General features: G+C 45.2%; 1 protein-coding gene across 17 annotated transcripts in view; it reads left to right on the forward strand.

Moving 5' to 3' along the window:
• The first annotated feature begins 4,596 nt into the window (after nucleotides 1–4,596).
• Nucleotides 4,597–22,040, forward strand: part of ZEB1 (zinc finger E-box binding homeobox 1) — a 182,242-nt gene continuing 164,798 nt past the window's right edge. For 2 of the 17 annotated variants that reach the window (XM_070056087.2, XM_070056086.2), the window contains exon 1: nucleotides 4,597–4,764. Coding sequence is in view for 9 of the 17 variants with exons in the window: in XM_051821680.3 (XP_051677640.3) it covers nucleotides 4,880–4,937 (58 nt within the window). In the remaining 8 variants the exon portion in view is untranslated. Of the gene's footprint in view, nucleotides 4,765–4,821; nucleotides 4,938–6,675; nucleotides 6,954–7,030; nucleotides 7,448–8,896; nucleotides 8,951–22,040 lie in introns of those variants that run through there. The other 15 variants (XM_051821676.3, XM_051821677.3, XM_089311880.1 and 12 more) reach the window with 11 other exon arrangements.

The raw sequence follows: 22,040 nt of genomic DNA on the forward strand, positions 1-22,040 counted from the left end.
CAACCAGCAGGAAGAAGGGCAAGGATGGTGAATCACCTCCTTCTGAAGAACTTCCTCAATGTGGCACACCCCACTTCAACTTGTATCTCAGTGGCCAGAACTGAGCAGCACTGTATACCTAGGCACGTGCAAGAAGGGAAACAGGTCATCATTGCAATGGGCTGTGACAGAAATGGATGTTTCTGTAAATGAAAAGGGGAAGGGACACACTGAAGATGAACTGTCTCTAACTTAATACTATAGTACTGTGATTCCTCCCCACCCCCACTCATTGTTTCAAGTACGAAAGTAATCTTACCTAGATTTTTAGATCAATTGGAGATCGTTTCAGGCAGGTTTTTATTAATTTATTTATTTATTATTTGAAAGTCAGAGTTACACAGAAAGAAGAGAGGCAGAAAGAGGTCTTCCATCCGCTGGTTCCCTCTCTTGATGGCCGCAACAGCCGGAGCTAAGCCAATCCAAAGCCAGGAGCTTCTTCTAGGTCTCCCATGTGGGTGCAGGGGCCCAAGGACTTGGGCCATCTTCTGCTGCTTTCCCAGGCCATAGCAGAGAGGTGGATAGGAAGTGGAGCAGCCAGGTCTCGGAATATGGGATGCTGGCACTTCAGGCCAGGGTGTTAACCTCCTGCTGCACCACAGCGCCAACCCCTCTAGCAGATTTTTAGATTAGAGAAGGATCCTTGATTCCACAGATATTGAATTACAGATTAAAAATACTTCAACAGTAATTGCCAACATGTTTGCCAGATTTTGCACACATTAGTATATATTCAACAAATGACACATTTACATCCCAGATTTTCATACTGTAATGAACAGAAATAGAATTTTGGTGAATAAGATTAAAATATACTTTTAAAAAATCCGTTGTGTATACTACTCAGTGTCCTGGCAGGAAGCAGATGGCATACTCAAAGGGCCAACTGAAGGGAGTTTAATGAAGAGACTATTTACAGAGGCCTGGGCAGGTTTTAAAGGAGTTAATGATAAAGCGTCCAACCTTCCAGCCCTAGGCCTGGAGGCACAAAGGAAGACGCAGTGTCTAGAACTTAGTAAGACCTGTAACCAGCGGACAGAGTACCTGAGAGGCTCCTCAGGACTTTGGTAGAGGAACGAAAGCGTGGCGAAAGGCAAGCAGGAGTGAGGATGGAATGAACATCCTGACTCATCTCTCCTTCTTTTGATCATTTGTCAATACCTCCAAATTGCTGGAAACCAAACAGAAAGCAGAGGGCAACAGATGGCGGGTGATGCGGTCCACAGAGGCCAGCCCCTCCAAGTGTGGAGAGGCAGAGGACAGACTTGAAGGGAGAATCCCAAGCGTAAAATGAAGATGCAAACCATTCTGAATAGTTGGAAGGATTCAAAAATCTTGAGGAAAAGAAGAAAATGATCCAAACATGGTCATGTCAGACCTGAGACAAAGACAGGGGGAGAGAATGACTGAAAAATAAACAGTGGCAGGGACACAATGTTTGATCTATTTATGTAAGTAAGATAAAAAGACAGAGCAGAGAGGTAGAAGCATAAGGTATGAAGACAAAGGATGGTTCTGACCCGGGATCTGAAGTGTTGTGGACATAATCAACCATAAGGTATTTCTCATCATTCAAGTGTGTTTAACACAATGGCAGAGCATGTGAAGTCTGTTTTTGAGGGAAAATATTTGAAATATATATTCTGCAAGAATGGAACAGTGGTGGTGATTGTCATCTGGGGATCTATGGATTACAGAAGGCCAGGACTATAGGTCAAAGAAACAGCCATACTCTGTAACTGAACCAGCCAGCTGCTAAAGGAAATCAAGATGCCAAAAGAAAAAAACACACAGACACAAAGGGGAAACCGGATATCAGATCCCTGATATGAGTAAACATTTTAAATTCACTTAAATCCAAAATACCCATGCTGTTTTCTGGATTGCAAATTATCTACCTATAGTTCAACATATTAAAAAATACTACCCATGTTCATTTGTACTATCAATAATAGAAACTATATCTTCTCTAGAGACAGAGTTTGAAAGGAATCCATTTTAACTGTTCTGACTTTTACAGAAAGGAATAGTATCAGCTTTATTTCTTGGATGTTCATTAACATTTTGAAAACACTTTTCTCTACATGTATTCACACTTACATCTCTCTATATTAGACATGTTCTTGGAAAATTGCTCCATGTGTTAACATTTTCATTGACTTATTAAAAATAGGAGCCTCATTCCCCAGAGAAGGAAAAACAATTTTGCAGAGCAATATGTAATAAAATCACACGGAGGTATGAAGAAAACATTTGTCCCTTTTGTCACCTCCCGGGAGGCTTTATTGGAAAAGCTGGCACAGGTCCTGAGGACAACTGTTGGTTCTGCATCACCCTGGAGTCATGTTTCCTTCCTCAGTGACTGCAGAACTTGGTGAAACTGCAGTCACTTGAGAATGTTACAGTGTATGAATCAAATACTCAATTTGTTATGTATAGTTATCAGAGGATTTTACAAAATCAAAGTTTGGTATTAGATTTGGGCAACCAACATTTTGTGTGTTTATTTCTAAAATATGTAAGGGGCTGGCACTGTGGATCAGCAGGTTAAGTCATTACCTGCAACACAGACATCCCATACAAATGTTGGTCCAGTTCCAGTCCAGCTCCCTGCTGGTGTGCCTGGGGAGGCAGAGGAGGACAGCCTAAGTCTTTAGGGCCCTGCAACCACATGCGATCCCAGCATGAAGCTCCTGGCTTCAACCTGGCCCAGCCTCAGACGTTGTGGCCATGTGGGGAGTGAACCAGTGGATGGAGCATAGATCTGTCTCTCCATCTCTATGTAACCCTGCCTTTCAAATAAATATATAAAATAGTATATAGACTTAATCGTTTGGGGAAAATGATTATGGAGAAACTAAAATCAAGAGCAATTAGACTGGATATGAATGACACATTCACGATCCCAACTGTTCTGAAGAACTCATGTGATAAAGGTACATTAATCATTTTATTGCCAAGAACAGGTTCAGAACAGAAATTTATGAACTATAAGGCATCTACCACGTGGCAAGGTACTCTACTAGGTGCTAAGGACATAGAAGTAAACAAGAAAAAAACTTACTGAAAACTTTGGACAGGTACCGTGCAGTTAAATAAAGTCTGGCCCAAACTAACTAAACCAGTAATCACTAAAGTAAAAAAGACAATGACTTCTACTCAGTTTGTCTCCTCACTTTGTCCATGATTTCAAGGTGAAGATGACCACAGAAAGAAATTTGCTTGGGGAGGCACAGGCCAGAAAGAGAAAACGGCACGTGTAAGAAATTTAAGGGTCGGTAAAGCATGTGCTAGTTATAAAATATCTTTTGATTTTCTGGCTAGGAATCAAGGTGAATGTAAAAAAAAAAAAGTTGGGGGAGGGGAGTGGGCAAATATTGGCAAAAGGAGTCTGTGACATGATTCGGAAGGCAACGTTAGAACACTACATAGGTCTTAAAGAGGGGCGTGTGTGGGGGGGTGGTTATCACTGATCCAGGCGCAGAGGGGACACTTCCAGCTGACATGGTGTCGAGGACAGTGAGGACTGCCTGTCCCTAAAACCGTAAGGATAAGGGCTCCGGCTTTGACATTGATGGCTCTACCTAGCTACACAGATATAATGCATAGCAGGGAATTACTTACAGTCCGTGTGCACGCACCAAGAAATAACGCATTTACGTGGGAGAGAAAGTTCTCATCTGTATTCAGGATTAAACTTTCTCATTCTAAGCCACCAGGCTTTGGCTCTAAGGGTATTTCTGCTGCAAGGTTTAAAGAAGTGATTCATGAAATCTTCTAAAATTCTGGAGGGTGCTGAAGAGATAATTTTCACATAACAAAAAAATTTAAAAAAAAATTCCTGTCGTGGGCATGGCCAACAAATTCTAGGCACAAACTAACTGAACACCTACTACGCGACCCAGCACAACGCTGGCTGGACGCTACTTCTAACACGGTCGCGCGACTCCTCCCTCGCGGTCCGCACAAAGCCGGCGCGGCTGCAGGCGGCAGGAAGAGTCAGCCAACTCCGAATCCCGGGTGCCGGAGGTGCCTCCCGGCGGGGCGTCGCGTGCCCAGGGTCTTTCGGGGACCCCCGAACTCGCGCAGCGGCGGCGAGGCCCCGCCGGGCGGCCACGGCCCGCGGCTGCCGCCCACGGCGAGTGCGAGGGGACGGCAGGTGACGGCCCGGCGCCCCTGAGGAAGTGAGGCCGGCGCGGGGCGGCTCCTCCTCACCCCGCTTTCCTGCCCGGCGCGCCCGCGAGCGGAACTCGGCGCCCCGGGCCACGCGGGGGCCGGCGGCCCAGGTAGCCTCCCGGGCGGCGCCGCGGGTCCACGCCGCGCGGGGCCGTGCCCCCACCGCGCACCCGGAGCGCGCCCCGAGGATGGCGCGGGGGTCCCGCGGGGGGACGCGAGCCTGCCCCGGGCGGCCGCGGCGGGTGTGGCCAGCGCCGCGCGGCAGCTCGCCAAGGCGCCTCCGACTTTTTACCTTTCCCGCTCCCACACACAGCTCGTCGCCCTCGTGACCACCCCCCCCACAAGCCCGCGCCCCGTCCCCACGCACCCCCGCCACCCCCCACCACACCTGAGGAAAAGTTCTTTTCCCTCGCCCCTCGCATTCAAACTCCACGGCGTCCGCGGTGGCCGCAAACCATCCCGTCCCTAGCAACGAGGTTCCGGCCGTAGAGCGAGCGCCTCTAGGTGTAAGGAAGGTGATGTCGTAAAGCCGCGAGTGTCGTAAACCAGGTGCGGTGGGGAGGGGGAGGGGGAGGGGTGGAGGCGGAGGGGTTGGTGGGGGGGGAAGGGGGAGGGAGGGAGGGGGAGGAGGTGACTCGAGCATTTAGACACAAGCGAGAGGATCATGGCGGATGGCCCCAGGTGTAAGCGCAGAAAGCAGGCGAACCCGCGGCGCAATAACGGTGAGCGGCGGAGGGGCCCGGGGAGCGGCGGAGTCCGGGGGAGCCGGGCGGCCGGGGGGCGCCCCCGGGGGGGAGGGGGGCGCGCCGGGCCGGGGGCGGCCGGGGCAGGGACGGGCAAAGTGGAGTGGGAAAGTAGAAAGTAGTGCTCTCTGCCCCCCTCCGCTGCCGGCGCGGCGCCGCGGCCGCTCGCCCTGAACCGTTATGTCTCTTACCTGGGCTCTCTCCGCCTAGCGGCTCCCGCCGCCCCTGCCGCCCGCCGGGACCGTTAGCCGCCGCCGCCGCCGCCGCCGCATCCCCGGCGCGGGGCGGGCGGCCACTTTTCGGGTCGCGGCGGGAGCGGCTGTTGCTTCTCGCCGCACTTTTCTGCCCACTCTGCGGCCCCTCGGCGCCTCCCCCCTCCTTCTCCCCAGCCCTCGCGGCGCCCCTGCTCCCCCAGCGCCCGGGCCCCCCGGGGCAGCCGAGCAACAAACTTGTGCCCGGCGCTGGCCGCGCCGCGCGGCTTCCGCGGCCGGCGCTCGGGCCGGGCCGGGCCGGGCGTTGCGGGCGGCGGCGGCGGCGGCGGCGGCGGGACGGGCGGCCGCGGGCTGCGTGTCGTCCGTGCGCGCGTGTGCGCGGGCGCCGGCGGTGCGCGGCCGGGCGGCGGTAAAGTTGGGAGCGGCGCGCTGGCGGCATTGGGGCGGGGGGTGCTGGTGGTCCCTCAACGCCCCCTCCTCGCCGCGGCGCGTTCGGGCCCCTCCCCGAAGCCTGGAGCTCCGGGGCAGGAGCCCCCCGAGAGGGAGGTCCCCACGGTGCGGGGGAGCCGGCGAGGGGGCACCGGGCAGCTGCTTGCTGCGGGGGGAGCCCTGTGTGTGTGTGTGTGTGTGTGTGTGTGTGTGTGGCGGGCGTGTTGGTGGAGTTGTTACCTGGGCTTCGGGACCGGGGAGCCCCGCACACAGCTCGGGTCCCCCTCTCCTCCCGGGGACGCCGCCCCCACCCCCCACCCCCGGGGGGGGTGCCTTGGGAGTGGGGGCGGCTGGGCTGTGTGTGCGTTCGCCCCCGGGGCTTTTTTCATTTTTTTTTTTCTCTTTCGGTTTTTTTTTTTTTTTTGGGGGGGGGGAGCGGGAGTTGTTACCTGGGCCGGACGCACGGAGCGCGGAAGCCGGAGACCGGCGGGGGGGGGGCTCGCTGGGGGGGCATCTCCGGCGGGGGAGGGGGCGGGCGGACCCACGGACGCCCGGGTCCGCCCGCCGCAGTGTGTGTGGATGCATGGGTGCCGGTGCGCCAGGGCAGCGCGCACCCCCGGGAGCATGTGGCGGCGGCCGCCCGCGCGGGTGGCAGTTGCGGGAGACGCTGGAAATCGCCGGCGGCCCCGGCTGGGCGCGGGGTCCGCCGCGTGGTATTGTCTGCGCGGGGCCCCGCGGCCCCCGCCGGGTACCTGTTTGTCTCGGAATGGGCGGCGACGGCCGTGCTGCGGCCGCGGCTATATAAGGAGTGACGCGCGCACGGCTCGGACCCGCCGGGGCCGCTCGGGCTCCTGCGTTATTTTTAAAAGGAGTTGTTGGCTTTTCTTATTAATTTTTTTTCTTTTTCCTTCCAAGCCAGGGAGAGGGGGGTGGGGGGGGGAGGACCCAAGGCGCCTGCCTTGGGATCGCGGTGGCTCCCAGATTTAAAAAAAAAAAAAAAATGCAGCACCACGGGGCCATGGGCGTCTCGCGGACAGGTCGCGCGCGCCGCCCCCGCGCCCGGTGTCCCCGGCGGCGGCTCGGGTGGGCAGTCGGCGGTGCGTGTGCGGGGGGCGGGGGTCTCCCGCGCAGCGCAGGGGCAGGTGCGGGAGGCCCTCCCCCGGCAGGAGCATGCCCGCGCCGGCGTGGGTCGGGGGGCTGCGCGCTAGGTGGGACCGCGAGGTGGCTGCCGGCGTTCGTTCGTCATCGCGGAGCGGCGAGCTGCCGCCGCCAGGAAGGGAGCCCGGGCGGCGACGGCGACCTTAATTTCCTGTCGCAGCGCGCCGGCGGTCGGTGGAGGTGGCTTTTATGAGAGGTAAGTGGGTTCGCGCGGCGGGCCGTGGGGGCTCCTCCGGCTGCTGACGACATGTGTGTGACACGCGGGGCTGAGCCGGCGCGCGCCTGTGCGGCCGCTGTCAACATGTTTACCTGAGCGGGGCGGAGCGGGCGGCCGCCCTTCTCCCCGAGGCTCGCGGTGGGCATATCAACAGATGACTGAGGTGGGAGAGGCCCTGCGGGGAGCTGCGGGGAGCCGCCGCGAGAAGGAGGCCGGGGCCGCTGCAGCAAATGGCAACTTGTGCAGGTAGAAAAAAAAAAAAAAAAAAAAGATGGTGTTCCGCTGCGCTGCGGGCCCTCCGTCGTCCCCGGTCTGCTGGGGGAGGGACCCGTGCGCCCCGCTCGCCGGCCCGCCGGCGGGGCTTCTCCTTTGTGCTCCGATCCGCAGAGGAGCTGAGCGGGCAGCGGCCGGTCCGCAGTGTGCACGACGCTGGGAAAACAAAAGGTGTCTGAGATAGCGCTGTGCCACCACAGGTACCTTCCATGTTCGTCACTTTTCACTCTGTCCTCCCATCTCTTTTTGTTCTCAGATGCGTTTCGCTCGTCGCCGATGGGTCCAAGCCGTGCTGTTTGATGTTAGCCTCGTTATTTTGCAAATTAAAAATATGTATATATATATATATATATGAAGTTACGGGCCATTGTGTCGTGAGACTTCGGGTTAGGTGCCGCTTGAAAATTCTTAGCAATGCGGTCATATTTCGAGTTGCAGACGTGTGTTGAACAGAATTGCTCAGGGGGGAAAATGTTAACTGCTGAGTCGTTGGTACGAGGCAGTGAGTGGTCGCTGGTCCCAACGGTGGGAGATGGCCATGGAGACACTTTGTTACTCATTTGTGAATATTATTGGATTCATTTTGAAATAAGGGGTGCGGATTGTACGGCCCAGAACATTTCCGTCTCCTTTCTGGAATCTGCCTGCGGGCCGCGATGTTAACGGGGCAGTAGCAGGTGCCATCGCTTGGCAGGGGTGGACCGGCCGAGCCACGTTCGGCGGGAGCATCAGACCTGGTGCGGTACCTATGGTGATGACGTGAGTCCTCCGTAAGGGCGCCACATCAGAGCTCCTTAGACTCATTTTTGCCAGTTACAATTGAATGCTTTGCTGCAGTTTTAAAATCTGCCTTTTCTCATTCTCCGCTTCCTATGTAATGCGTTTTTCTTACTGTTCTTGCTTCGGAGGGGGGCGGGGATACACCCCAGGTATTGCGTGCTAGACCACATGCTGATTAATTCACTTGACTTGTCCTGGAATAGCAGGTACATAGCTTTCTGTCATTAGCGCCATTCCGCCTTGCTGTCTTTGCAAACCACCAGTAGAGGATGCTAACAAAAATGATTATTAATGTAGCAGGATCCTAAGTGTCTGTGTCTCTCCTCTGTCTCCCCTCCCTCTCCACCCCTCCCCCGCCCTTCTGTGCTGATTGGAACCTACAGGATAATTCTGAGTCAGGATCTTATTGTTACTTAAAACTAGCCCTGGGTAAATTAGACATGAACATTATTCTAGTTTGCTGAGATGAGAAATGAGAATATTTTGATTTCAATCATTTTGTAAGTTTGAACTTTTACAATCTTGAGTTGAGATTGTTGTTAATTCATTCTTGCTTTAGAGTGGTTATTGCTCCTTAAAAAAGATTTCTTTAAAAATGTTCTTAGCTTTAGAGTAGAAAATGTGATGACATGCATATTTATTTTGTGTGTTTGCTATTTCTTTGGATCCTCTTTTTAGATTCATTGTTTCAGATGTTAAACATGTAAATGGTTAATATGGTAACGAAAATGGAAATGAATTGGTTGGTTATACTGTGTAATTGCTTTTTCATAATTCACTAGTATGTAGACAGTCAGCTGCCAAAGTAGATAAATGTTAACTCAGATGTTAGTGGTTTTTGGATTTTATTTTTTTTCTTTCCCTTTCAGGTCCTTTTCCGGTTGGTGGCCCTCCCCATCCTTACTCTGTTAGCTCAGAATCAGGTAGTAGTGTATAAATTTTAAGTTTGCCACTTATAAGTTATGGCATCCACTTCTAAGTTTGCTGAGGATTAAAATGCAATGAAAAAAAAATCTCTGTAACTCATTAATTGTTGTGTGCTTGTGTTCAAAGAATCCCTGGTTTCCACCAGCTCTATCTACATTGAAATTATATAAGTTTTGCAAATAAATAAATGCACCGGGCTTAATGTTTCTGGCTGCTGTCTTTTTATATCTAATGTGCATAAAATTATGTTAACATGACTGCAAACTTTAAGACTTTCATTGGGTTGAATTTTAGAAGTATTTATTTCTCTAATTATATTTGAGGATGTTTCTATAAATGCACCAATACCATTACCGTAGTGCAGTAGTTACAGTGTTTATCTCAAAATAAGTAGGACTTACCTGAATCGTCAGGTAAGCCCGTGTGAATATCTCATTTCAGGATGCCGTGAGTAAGCATGATGCTTCATTTCCTGACGCATATTTCTTTAATTTGGTGTTCTGTTAACTCCGGAGAGCTGGGTAGTGGGCAGATGTGGTTCACTTACTTTGTTATGAGCCGAAGGACTTTGTCACAGAGTTATGATGTTCACAGTCATTGCGTGGAGCAGCACTTTAAAGTATCTTATAAATTGACAGCATCAATCACTTGTTAAGATGACCCTGATATAAAAGCATGTGAAGTATATAGTTACTACTTTTTCCTTCCTTTTTGCTAGCATCCAGTACTTTTGAAATTCCATACCTCCCTATGTTGGCAGTTTCAGTACTTTGAAGCCTGTGGTGAGAAACTTGTCTTTGAATTGGAAATGGTTTTTTAAATAGCAGCATAATTATTTCTCATAGTTGTGTTTTATGTTGCTCCCTCCCAGCTTTGTGCGAATCACTTCTAAGCATGTAATTAGAGCCAGATGTAAACACGGATGCACTATCATGTGGAATTACATTGTTAGCCACTCTTCACTACCTGTATTGAGTTGCAGTAGAGGAGGAAAGTCACAGAGATTGGAAGAAGAGAGTATGCAAACATACGGCAGGAGCTAGAGGGCTTAGCGAAATTGTACTTAGAATTTAAAAGCGGGTTCTTGGCAGCATGACCAGTAATTTGTGGGGAAATCTATCTTGCTCATTTCTGATAAAAATATAAGCTAAAATGAAAGTGCATTTTTGAAAGAAAATTAAAAAAATTTTAAACTAGTGCCCTGGTTAAGAAACATGATAAAATAAGTTTTTAAAATACTCACTAAAAGGGTATAATATATTGCTAACTAAATGTAACTGAAGTAGGCGTAAGGCGAAAGTTGTGTGAATTGATGTCGGTGTAGTGGAACAAGTTCTGCAGTGGCCCTAAACTTCTGTATTTGAACCGGGCTAGCTGACGCAGAGCAGCCACCCAGTTGACATGAAACGAGCTAAGTGTACTTTAGCTGCTGCAGCAGTTTTTGAGGATGTGCTTGAATTTTTATAAAATGACAATAAATTAGTCATATAGATCCACACCTTTCAGAATAATCCGCTCGTCATATAAATATTGCCTTGGGAAATGATATTTCCTTTGGATGTGCTAGTGTTTTGAGTATTGTATTCCTATATGAAAGATCTTTGGGGCATCAGTTTTACTAAATGAAAAACTTCAACATGCCATGAACATGCCTGGATTTTAACCTGATGGAGGTGGGTTATGCTGTTTGTTAACCTGAAACTTTATCGCTTGAAAATATGGCAATATAGCCTGCTACTCAGGTAGCAAGATGCTCCCTATTAAATAAAATTTGCCTTAAGATTGTTTTCAGAGGAAAGAAATTAATATTGAGAACTTCATTAATTCCACTTAACCATATTTTGGAGTATAGCATATGGATTTAGAGAAATTTGAAGACTGCCAAAGAAAGAAAAAAAAAAAAAACAAGTTCAAGTCTATACTTGTATTAAAGCCATGAAATTTTATTAGATCCTTTTTTGTTAATTTTTGAAGAAGTAATTTTGCTGATTTATTTCTTTAGGCAGATTCTTGTTATTTAATGCATATTCCCTATATACTTAGAGATTGTATTTATCTGTCCACGGACAGCCATGCATTGCTGAACATTCTGAGAAAAGTGTCATTAGGTGATTTTGTCATTGTGTGAATGTCATAGAGTGAACTTAAACCACTCATATGCATGGTCCTTCATTGACCAAAATCTCATTATGCAGCACGTAACTTCATAGTAGATCCCCTCTTATCCATGGGAGATGCATTGAAGACGTGCTGCAGATGCTGGAAACCTTGTATAGTATAGAACCCTACATACACAGCTCTGTGGTTTTTTCCTGTACCTTCATATCTATACAAAGTTTAATTTATAAATGAGGCAAAGAGATAAATGCAACAAATACAACAAAATACTGTAATAAAACGTATGAATTATGTATTTCTAGAATTTTCCGTATATTTTTTTTTGGATTGTGAATAACAGAATATGGAAGGCAAAATATGAACATGGGGGGACTGCTATACTCCTTTCTCTGTATAATTAACTTTATGGATTTATTGAGACTTGATACATGGAGTTTGAGGTATAAACCATGGTTGTTCTGAGAAAACTTTACTCTGTGGTGATGGGAACACTTTTTTTTTTTTATGGTAACTATATCTGTGCTGTGATCTTTTAATTTCTTCCCCTCTCCCCCTTCCCTTCACCATCCATATTTAAAATTAAATGTGAATGGATGATAAATCTACAAATAGTGTCAACTTCTCATTTTAATTCTTGTATTCTATCTTGAGAGTTCTTTTCACTTTTAAAATATTCTAATTTTGCTTTTGAAATATTCTAATTTCAAATCTCTAGATTCTTTTATACTTTTTATTTATTTTTTGAGAGGCAAAGAGAAAGCTTCCTTCTGTTGGTTCATTCCCCAAAAGCCAGCACCAGCTGGGTCAGAGGTGAGAGCTGGGAGCAAGGAACTCAATCCATGTCTTTTCATGGGAATAGGAGGAATCTAATTACTTGAGCCATCTGCCTCCCAGAGTGCAGAATTGTGTATTTCTAGAATTTTCAATATAATGTTTTTTGGACCACAGTTGACTGTGGTCCACTGAAACTGTGGAAGTCAAATGTGAATATAGGGGAGTACTATGCTCACTTCTCCTCAAAATTAACTTTATGGATGTTTGATATGTGGAGTTGGAAGCTGAAATCCAAGGATCTGTAGTGGGGAATTGAGCCCAAACACGGTGCATGTGGCATGTGGGCACCTTCATCGCTAGGCTGTATACTTGCCCTCTTCTTAAACTAATTCACAGTCTGACAGTGCTTGGGGGTTTTGTCAGATCCTGCTGAATGGGACTACTTTACTGATTTAAAAAATGCACCATTTCCTTAGAATCATAGATTTTTAATGTAAGTGATTATCTTTTCTGAAAGTTGATGCAGACATGCAGTGTATTTAGTGAAGTGGAAACTTCAGAAGAGGTTTTAACATGTGTTCTGAGGTGGGATAGTGCCAGATACTGTGACATGGGATCCTTCAGAGCATACACGATCCTGGCTTCAGTAACCTTGCTCTGCCTTACATACTGTTAGCTCTTTCATGTTTTCTTTTTCCTATCCTGAAACTAAGTTTGTGTCTCTACTATTGCTACATCACTTTTCTGAGTCTCTTTTGATACTCTTATTTGTTTGTTTGTTTTTATGTGTGTGTGGGGGGGGGGTAGAAGGGAGAGAAGAATTGGAGTAGATAGAAAATAATTTCACATGAATAAATACAGTGAATTGATTTTGGAGCTGCAGGGGTTTGGGAGAGTTAACCAAAGCCCATTTTGCAAAGAAGCAAACAGATTTAAAGAGCTAAGATAACTCCAGGATTGCATTACTAGTTTGCTTGGACTAGGTCACAGCTTTTTAGTTCTCCTTTCATTAGACCATTTAGAGTATATTTATACATGGGAGTAGTGAGCAAGAGCTACATGCCATGACGTTCACATAGCTTATAGAATCCTCAGTCTTTTCACAGGAAAGGGTTTCTTATATATATGCACAAATCGATCAGCTGGAGTGGTTGATGTGATTGTGTCACATCTGTTGTATCACATCATTTCAGATACATAGAGTTAGTTTATTATTATTATTATTATTATTGGCAGGCAGAGTTAAACAGAGAGAGAGAGACTGAAAGAAAGGTCTTCCTTTTTCCGTTGGTTTCACCTGCCCCAAATGGCTGCCATGGCGGGTGCTGTTGATTTCTCAACAATGTTGCAGTGGATTCGTTTCTGAGAGGAGCATCGTGGTGGGGGCAAGAGGCGCGGAGTCACCACACAGACCCCGGGAGGGAGTCGGGTGAAAGCAGGCTTGAGGCGAGCAGCCCGCAGACTCGTTTATTACAGTTGGAACAACATCTTACACAGCCAAGACCAGCCAATCTGGTCAAGCGGCGGTCTATGCCCCAACCAGTCACAGCCTGTTGCCAGGCAGGCTCCGTTGCCAGGTGGGTTTCAAAGCCATTCCTGAGTAACTGACACTCACTTGCCAGTGGCCACCTTGGCACCACCACACGACGCGCTGTGCCCGGCGTGCTACGCCAATCCGAAGTCAGGAGCCAGGTGCTTCCTCCTGGTCTCTCATGCAGGTGCAGGGCCCAAGTACCTGGGCCATCCTCCACTGTACTCCGGGGCCACAGCAGAGAGCTGGACTGGAAGAGGAGCAACCGGGACAGAACCGGTGCCCCAACCGGGACTAGAACCCGGGGTACTGGCATCGCAGGCAGAGGCTTAACCTAGTGAGCCATGGTGCCGGCCAGTTTATTATAGTTTAGAGGCATATTTAATTTGGCTTATGCTTTTTCATCATTGTTGTCAATCTCAATTCCCATCTACTGTATCTTTCTTACCCCTCACTTGTACCCAGTCTAATGTGTTTCATACAAGGCTACTTGTGAAAAAAGATTCATAGAAAAATGTGTTACTACAAAAAGAAAAAAACTGTGCATGGATTTCAGATTTTTTGCACCCACATAAATGTATCTTTTGATTCAATTTTCTACCTTTTTAAAGTAACCTCATATGTGTTCTTTGTTGTATAATAGTATTTATAAAATTATATTGTTCTTTGTGCACTCTGCATTAAATAAGTGCTGCTTTGCTATGTGTGTGTGTGTGTGTGGTTTTTTTTTAGTATTGTTTGGGATCTGTTGGTGTTGCTAAATGTACCTGTAGTTCATTGCTTCTACTTGCAGTGTTTCATTTGTACAACAAGCACAAAGCACTCATCAGTTTCCATAATGATGAATGCCCAGATTGATTCCAACTCTTAGATACAAATAATTCAGTAATGAACATCCTCGTATGTATTACACATGGCCTTGAATGTGTTCTCTGAGTGGAGAAGTATATCTAGCTGTGGTATTGCTGAGTACAGGTCAGTCACATCACTAAATTCTGCCAGATTATTTTTAAAATGGCAACACCAATTTTTATGCTCACCAGCAATGTGTAAGAATTACTAGTTTCTCACATTTTGCCAGCCTTTGGTATTATACAACACCCTACATTTTGCCGATTTGACAGCTGTTAACTGTAACCTCAAGGTTATTCTATGTTTCTCTGTTTACACAACAGGAAGGTTGATAATTTCTTTATATTCTTGGGAGTCATTTTGATATCTCCTTCCATTTCTGCCCTGTTCATACGTTTTGCCCATTTTTTGCTTGGGTTTCCATTTCTTCTTGTTAACTTCCCAGAGATCCTTGTGTATTCAAGATAATAATCTCCAGTGAGTGACTGGTGACTTTACGGTACAACAGTCCTTCAATTTTAATCTATTCATGACTATCAACATTTTAGACTTTGTGGGTAGTAAGAAGACATTCCTAGTCCACAGGTTACAAAAGTATTTTCCTAGATTTTCACCTATTTCATAGCTTTGTCTTTCATGAATATGGAATTCACCTTTTGAAATAGTGTTTTTTAAGATAAACAAACATAATGGCTAAGAGTTTGTATTGATTCTGTAGTTCTCTAATGGTTCAAGTTATTGAATCCCCCTGTGCTCAGTTTTCCTCATGTGTAAGATGGGTGTGAGGATCTCAGAGTTGAGGAGGTCCGATGACATGCATAAGACATTGTGCCTGGTACATCTTTAAACCTGCAATAAATGTTCTTCTCAAATTTTTTACTTATTAGGTTAGGTTTGTTTATTGTAAGTACATTTCACACAAATTTACAATTTCTTATCCTCTTGCCCAATATTAAATCCAAAGTAACTACTATCTGAAAGGACGTTGCTATAAACTATGTTCGTTGTTTTCTGTAGCTTTGATTTTATAAATGTTGCTTAACTCAGTTATTCTGACCTTAGGCAAGTCTGTTTGTCAAATCAGTAGACTAATAATACAAAGGTATTTCAAAAACTTCAAGGCAGGGGTGATGTTGTGGCACAGTGGGTTAAGCTCCTGCTTGTGAAGTCAGCATCCTGTATCATAACACAGATCCGAAGTCCCATCTGCTCCTCTTCTGATCCAGCTCCCTGCAAAGGTGCCTGGGAAAGCAGTGGAGGCTATCAAGTCCTTGGTCTCCTGCCAGGCACAGGGGAGACCCCCATGGAGTTCTAGGCTCCTGGCCAGTCTGGCACAGTTCTGGCAATTGCCATTGTGGCCATCTGGGGAATGAACCAGTAGATGGGAGATCGATCTCTCCCTCTTCCTCCCCATTTCAAATAACAATTAATGAATCTTTTAAAAATAAGTTCATGGCAACGCATATGGTGAAAAGATTATACATGGATTTCAGGAGTTTTTTTTTTTTTTCACCAAACTAAAACCTGCCTTTTAATTTCATTTTCCATGAACTTTTTTGAAGAACTCTGAAGCTTCATCTTAATAATACAGTATGCCTTTTTTTCCATGAGCAAGGCTGTCTTGAACTCTTTTTTGGGGCATTATATTGAGTGAGACCTCTCCATACCACTTTTATGTGCAACATTCACATGAACTTCAAGAATAATGTCCCGTTGTTACTCTATTGCCTAAATCAAAGAGCCCAAGCCCAGGAAAGCTAAACTGTAATTCATGTTTAAATAGCCTAGCGGTATGGAGTCCAAAGCTTTTCATACATCCATTCGATTTGGAATATATTTAAGAAAATGATTGTGTTATTTGTTCCCATGACACAGAAAAGGGCAATCCTGAAACAAATTCTGAAGCAGTACTCTGCGTATGTGTGTGTTTTAATTAACTCTATTGAAATATAAATTATGTACAGTAAGAAATGTACTGTGCATGTACATTCTGATGTGTTTCGGCACACTTGTATATAGTCAAGATATAGAGCATTCTCATCATCCCAGCAAGTCCCCTTGTCCCCTGTGTCAACCACTGATTCTCCACCTCTGGCTCCTAGCAACTAGTGGCCTACTTTTGGCCATTAGAGATCAAATTCAGTTGTTTCTAGAATTTTATAGAAATGGAATTGTACAGTATGTACATTTTTGTCTGCCTTTTTGCTCAGCATAATGTTCTTCAGATTCATAGTACCGGTAGTTCATGTCTTTTATGGTGTTGAATTGTATTCCATTGTGTAAGTATACTGCAATTTGTATAGCTGTTCACTTACAGTGACCCATTAATTTGTTTCTGGTTCTTTGCTGTAATTAATAAAGCTTCTATGAACATTTGCTTACAAATTTTTAGGTGGGCATCTGCTTATGTTTCTCTTGGATAAACACTTATGAGCAGAATTGCCAGATCATATGTAGTAAGTATGTGTTTAGCTTGGTAAGACACTGCCAAATTGTAAAGTGCCTGTAATTTTTGTTATTATTGTTTTCAATCAGCAAAGTACAGGAGTTTTAGTTGTGCCACATCCTCACAAACGCTTGTCTCTGATTTTAATTTTAGCCGTTCTAGTAGGTGTGTGGTAGTATCACTTTGGATTTCACTGATGACTAATGATGCTTGGAAATCTTTGGGTATACTTAATTGGCCATTTATAACTGTTACAGTAACTTTTTCATTTTTACTTATGGTGCTTGTCTTATTATCATACAAGAGTGGGCTGTATGTTCTGGATTCGAGTTTTACGTTGGATATAGGCATTTAAAATAGTTTCCCTTTCCATGGCTTGTCTTTTAGTTTTCTGAATGGTATGAAGTACAGAAGTCCAGCTTATACTGTATTCTTGTAGACTGTGCTTTTTGGTGTCCTCTCAAGAAATCTTTGCCCACTCCAAGATGAGATTTGCACTCACATGTTTTAGGAGTGTATGATGTTAACGCCTGTGGCTGATTTTAAGTTAATTCTTGTTCATACTCTGTTTTTGTCTTCAGATGTAGTCTCAGGCTCAGGCTTCATTAGTTTTCATAGGACAGAAACTTGGTATTGGTCTTAACTCACCAAGATTCAGTATGAGAATTTGTATTTGAGTTTGAGGAATTTTTTTTCAGGGCACAACTAAGAAGCAAAATTCAGTATTGTAAAGAAATACAAATTCTTCTTCCCTGGTTTTAAACTTTTTAAATAAGAGCACTTCCGTTGTGCCTACTCAGTAGTTTGGAGGTATTTTGTGTCCTTGACGCATTTCAGTAAGGCTGCAGTTGGAGAAAAAGCCACCACAGAGAGTGGCTGTAGTGAAGCCAGATGTGGGTGGCATCTTCTGATCTCTTATTTCCTACATTATTTATTGAGTTCAGCACTTGACCAACTCTTCACGTTCCATAGCTGTTATCTTTTACATAGGGAGTTTATTTAAACTTACCATTTATCTTGAGCTCATTAAGGGACATAATTTTATCTGTGGCATAAATGCTTGATCTTACTGATTTTCATTTACATATTTTACCTCTCACTTTGTTGCAGCTAAAAGCAAACTTTTTAGTTACTGTGAACTTTGATAAGTTTATTACAGATATATTTATTTATTTGTTTATATTTTTCTTTTTTACTTCCTAAAAGATGCTGGTATCACTGGACTGATTCCCATGTAATTCTTTTTTTAATGAGCTTTCTTTTTTTTTTAAGATTTATTTATTTACTTGAAAGTCAGAGTTAAACAGAGAGAGAAGGAAAAAGAGAGGGAGAAGCAGAGGCAGAGAGAGAAAGAGGTCTTCCATCCATTGGTTCACTCCCCAATTGGCTGCAACAGCCGGAGCTTTGCTGATCTGAAACCAGGAGCCAGGAGCCTCTTCTGGGTCTCCCACACAGGTGCAGGGGCCCAAGGACTTGGGCCATCTTCTGCTGCTTTCCCAGGCCATGGCAGAGAGCTGGAACAGAAGTGGAGCAGCTGGGTCTTGAACGGGATGCCGGCACTGCAGGCGGCAGCTTTACCTGCTACACCACAGCACCGCCCACCCCATGTAATTTTTATTTTTGACTTTTCAATTTCTTTTTACCTCTTCTTCCTTAAAAATCAACTATAAATAATTGGGTCTTATTTTTGTTTTCAAAGCTCTTTTATTTATTTTTTATTCATTTTAGCTCTGTGTGTGGCATAGATATTCTAGTTATTAATGCATAATTCCTTCTGATCTGGTATTCTTAGGTACATTTATAGAAAAAAGTCTTAGATTCTAATATTGAATCTGTCATTAATTGACCTGTAAAACGTCTGTCTGGACCTAAGTTTATTCATATGTGGCATAAATATGGTAGATTATTGTGCCAGACAAGGCGGCTCTGATAATGAGGAGTTTGTAGTGTAGTAAGGGAAGAAAACTGGGAAAAAGGAGCCTTATGAATATAGTTTGGTAACGTGCTATTCTGTCCCTTGTCTCTAGAGTGGATGGTGCTTACACAGTCTTAGAGAATGTATGCGGGGGATCCTAGTGAAAGTGTAGAGGATAAATTCCACACAGAGAATCACTGTGTGGGAAGATCTAACGTACATGCACACGCACACATGCACATGCAGATGCACACGTGCACACAACCACACACTGTGAGTAACTTCGCCTGAACTGTGTAGCGGGAGGAGAGGTAGAGCTAGAGAAGAGCATTAGTTAGGAAGCAGATGAAGAAAAATGTGCTGCATTGCCGCACTGAGTTTGGCTTTATCTCGGACGGACAATGGGGAATTATCAGTGGTCTGACGTGAACACATTTGTGCAAGCATCGTTTTACGTGTGTTTTTGTGTATCGATTGTTAATACGATTAAGAATGGAAAAATATCTATGACTGCTTTGCTAACAGAGGAAGTTTGAAGGACAAAAGCTTATTCATTCTGCTTTCCTGAGGTGTTGCTTAGCTGCTCAGTAAGGTTAATAGACTTCATGTAGGAAGTACTTTGAAATGGTGCTGCCCCAGCGTCACTGTCCCCACTAGTGTTTCTCCTGTCACTAGCACTGGAAGGCCTACTTTCCTAGATGCATCAGTGGCTTTAGGTCAGAGTTGGTGGCTGCAGTCCATGCACCAAGTTGGCTGTGCATTTCTCTGCTTTGCACTCTGACAGGTAATTGTGTATTTTAATTTTTTCTTCTTTCCAGACCAACAAATTATAGCCCAAACAAGTGTATTGTGTACTTACAATTCTATGAAAGAAGATTGTTTTACTGTCATTAATTTTGGTTCTCCAAAGATGTAAAAAAAACTCTGCTTTTATTATTACTAGGTAATCTTCTGGATTATTGCTGGCATTTATTAATGGCTCTGTAAAGGGTTCCATCTTTTGAGCCTGTGCTTCTACCTTGACATTAGTTCTCTCACGTTTCTATGATTCTTACCATTCTTTATGTGGGCACGGTCCAGTGTCTGCTTGTCTGTGATAAATAAGGCTCGTAAGTGAGTGAGTGGGTATCTTACTGCCTGCATTGAAACATGCAGGCATCTACTGAACTTGACAATTCCACGCAAGTGAAACTTTTATTTACTGGAATGATTCTCACTGAAGATGTAGTTTCAGGCCTGATATAGTTTTTTTTCTTAGCAAATAAGAAGATTCAACCATTTTTGGTTAGCTCTACTGTATATTAAAGGGTGGATTAATGCCAGTACCAACCGCTGAGAAAATATACTGTTAGGAAAGCAGTGTAGATTGGTGCTGCCTCACACGGGGCACCAAAGATGTTAGAAAAGAGACACAGAATAGGGAGGAGGCAGTGTACAAATCTACATCCAGACTGAATATATTCAGAGAAAATTAATTCCTAGAGGTTGGTGACCCATCGCCACCATGCACATTGATGGAACACATGGCAGAAGGCCCTAACCCCAGGGGCTGGCTGGGCCTTTTTTTTTTTTTTTTTTTTTTTTTTTGGACAGGCAGAGTGGACAGTGAGAGAGAGAGACAGAGAGAAAGGTCTTCCTTTGCCGTTGGTTCACCCTCCAATGGCCGCCGCGGCCAGTGCGCTGTGGCCAGCATACCACGCTGATCCGAAGCCAGGATCCAGGTGCTTCTACTGGTCTCCCATGCGGGTGCAGGGCCCAAGCACTTGGGCCATCCTCCACTGCACTCCCTGGCCACAGCAGAGAGCTGGCCTGGAAGAGGGGCAGCCGGGATAGAATTCCGGCGCCCCGACCGGGACTAGAACCTGGTGTGACGGCGCTGCAGGCGGAGGATTAGCCTATTGAGCTGTGGCGCCAGCCAGGGCCTTTTCATATATTGGGAGAGCTGGGGATGGGGTGGGGATAGGGAGCAGCAGGTGGAGGGGAATTCCTGGATCTGGTCTTCCAGGTGGCCTTTCTGGGCCTTGGGAACCTGGGGTTGGGCTAAGAAGGCAGTAGGGTATGAGACCCAATTGAAATTCAAGGGCAAGGAATAAATTCCAATGTTTATCTGTCTTTTGGGCAATGATTTAGACTGGCTAAGGCTTATGTCTTTGTTCCATCATAGTCTGTTTCCTTTCTCTAGTATTCCTATATATCATATTAAACCTTTTTGTACTTTTAACTTGCCTTATGTGTTATATGTGATAATAGTGAAACTGAATGCTAAAAAATTCTATATGTTTTTAACTTTAACGAAGTGAAGCTGATTTTTTTTTTGAGGGGAATATTATCTCCCTTGTTTTCTTCATAATAGACTCATGGGAGTCTTACTATGCCAGCTTCCAGAATGGTTTCAGCCAGGGAGGCAGACCCCGATGGTCTGATCCTTGACAGAACGTAAAACACGTGAGGAAAAAAGCAAGGTGCTGGCTATTTTAAGGGTACATGATGACACTAGTCCCTGTCGTGTCCACTTTCTCCTGAGTTGTGCACAGCTTAGAAATTGCCCTGTGTGCTTAATGTGAGGTCAGTGGGGCAGGTGACAGCAGTGATCCCACATCCACCGTTGTGCTGCCTGCTCTGATCACCACATTTCACAGAGCAGGAAAGCGGTGCAGAGGGAAGGTCTGAGGGGAGAAGACTAGAGCACCGGATGCAGAAGCTGGGGAGGACGGTAAAATTATTGATTAGTTACACACTCGGAAGGTTACCTGTGCACTTAACATTTCTGAGATAAAGAATAAAAATGTAGAAGTAGTATATTTTCCAAATTAGTGGAAGAGGGAAATAGAATGAAAAACAAAATTGAACCCTACAAAAGGCAGGAAGGCAAGGGAGAAGAAGAAGTGAAACAGCAAAGAAGAGAAAAGTGGAAAGCAAATAAGTCCATAGCGATAATAAGTGCAAACATATAGTAATTACAGTGTAAATAAACTGACAAAATGGCCCAGTTAACAGCAACTGGATGTCTGGATAAAATAAGATCATTTCTGTGCTGTTTATAAGAAACATACCTTAAAAAGCATGGAACAAATTTAAAAGTTAAAAAAATATTATTTTAAAAAAGATACCTGATGATCCTGATTATGTTAATCACCAGAAAGGTCATATGGCTTTGTTGATGCCATATAAAGTCATCTTTGAGGCCAAAACTGTCCTAGGGTGTGAGAGTCACTAAATAATGATAAAAGAAAGATACAATTTTAAGTCACTATGTACTTGATAATATGCTTTCAAAATATACTAAGCAAGAAATAGGATCACAGAAGAAGTGGGCAAATCCCTCCTCATTCTGGGTTGTTTCAAATAATCTCTGTTAATAACAGGAAAACCAACGGAAGAGTAGAGGACATGAATAACATGATTTTACAAACTTGGGATAATTGACATGTGTAACACTGCACATAACAC

The sequence above is a fragment of the Oryctolagus cuniculus genome, chromosome 13 (genome assembly GCF_051225735.1).
Source record: "Oryctolagus cuniculus isolate XC-2025 breed Fujian yellow rabbit chromosome 13, ASM5122573v1, whole genome shotgun sequence".
NCBI lineage: Eukaryota > Metazoa > Chordata > Mammalia > Lagomorpha > Leporidae > Oryctolagus > Oryctolagus cuniculus.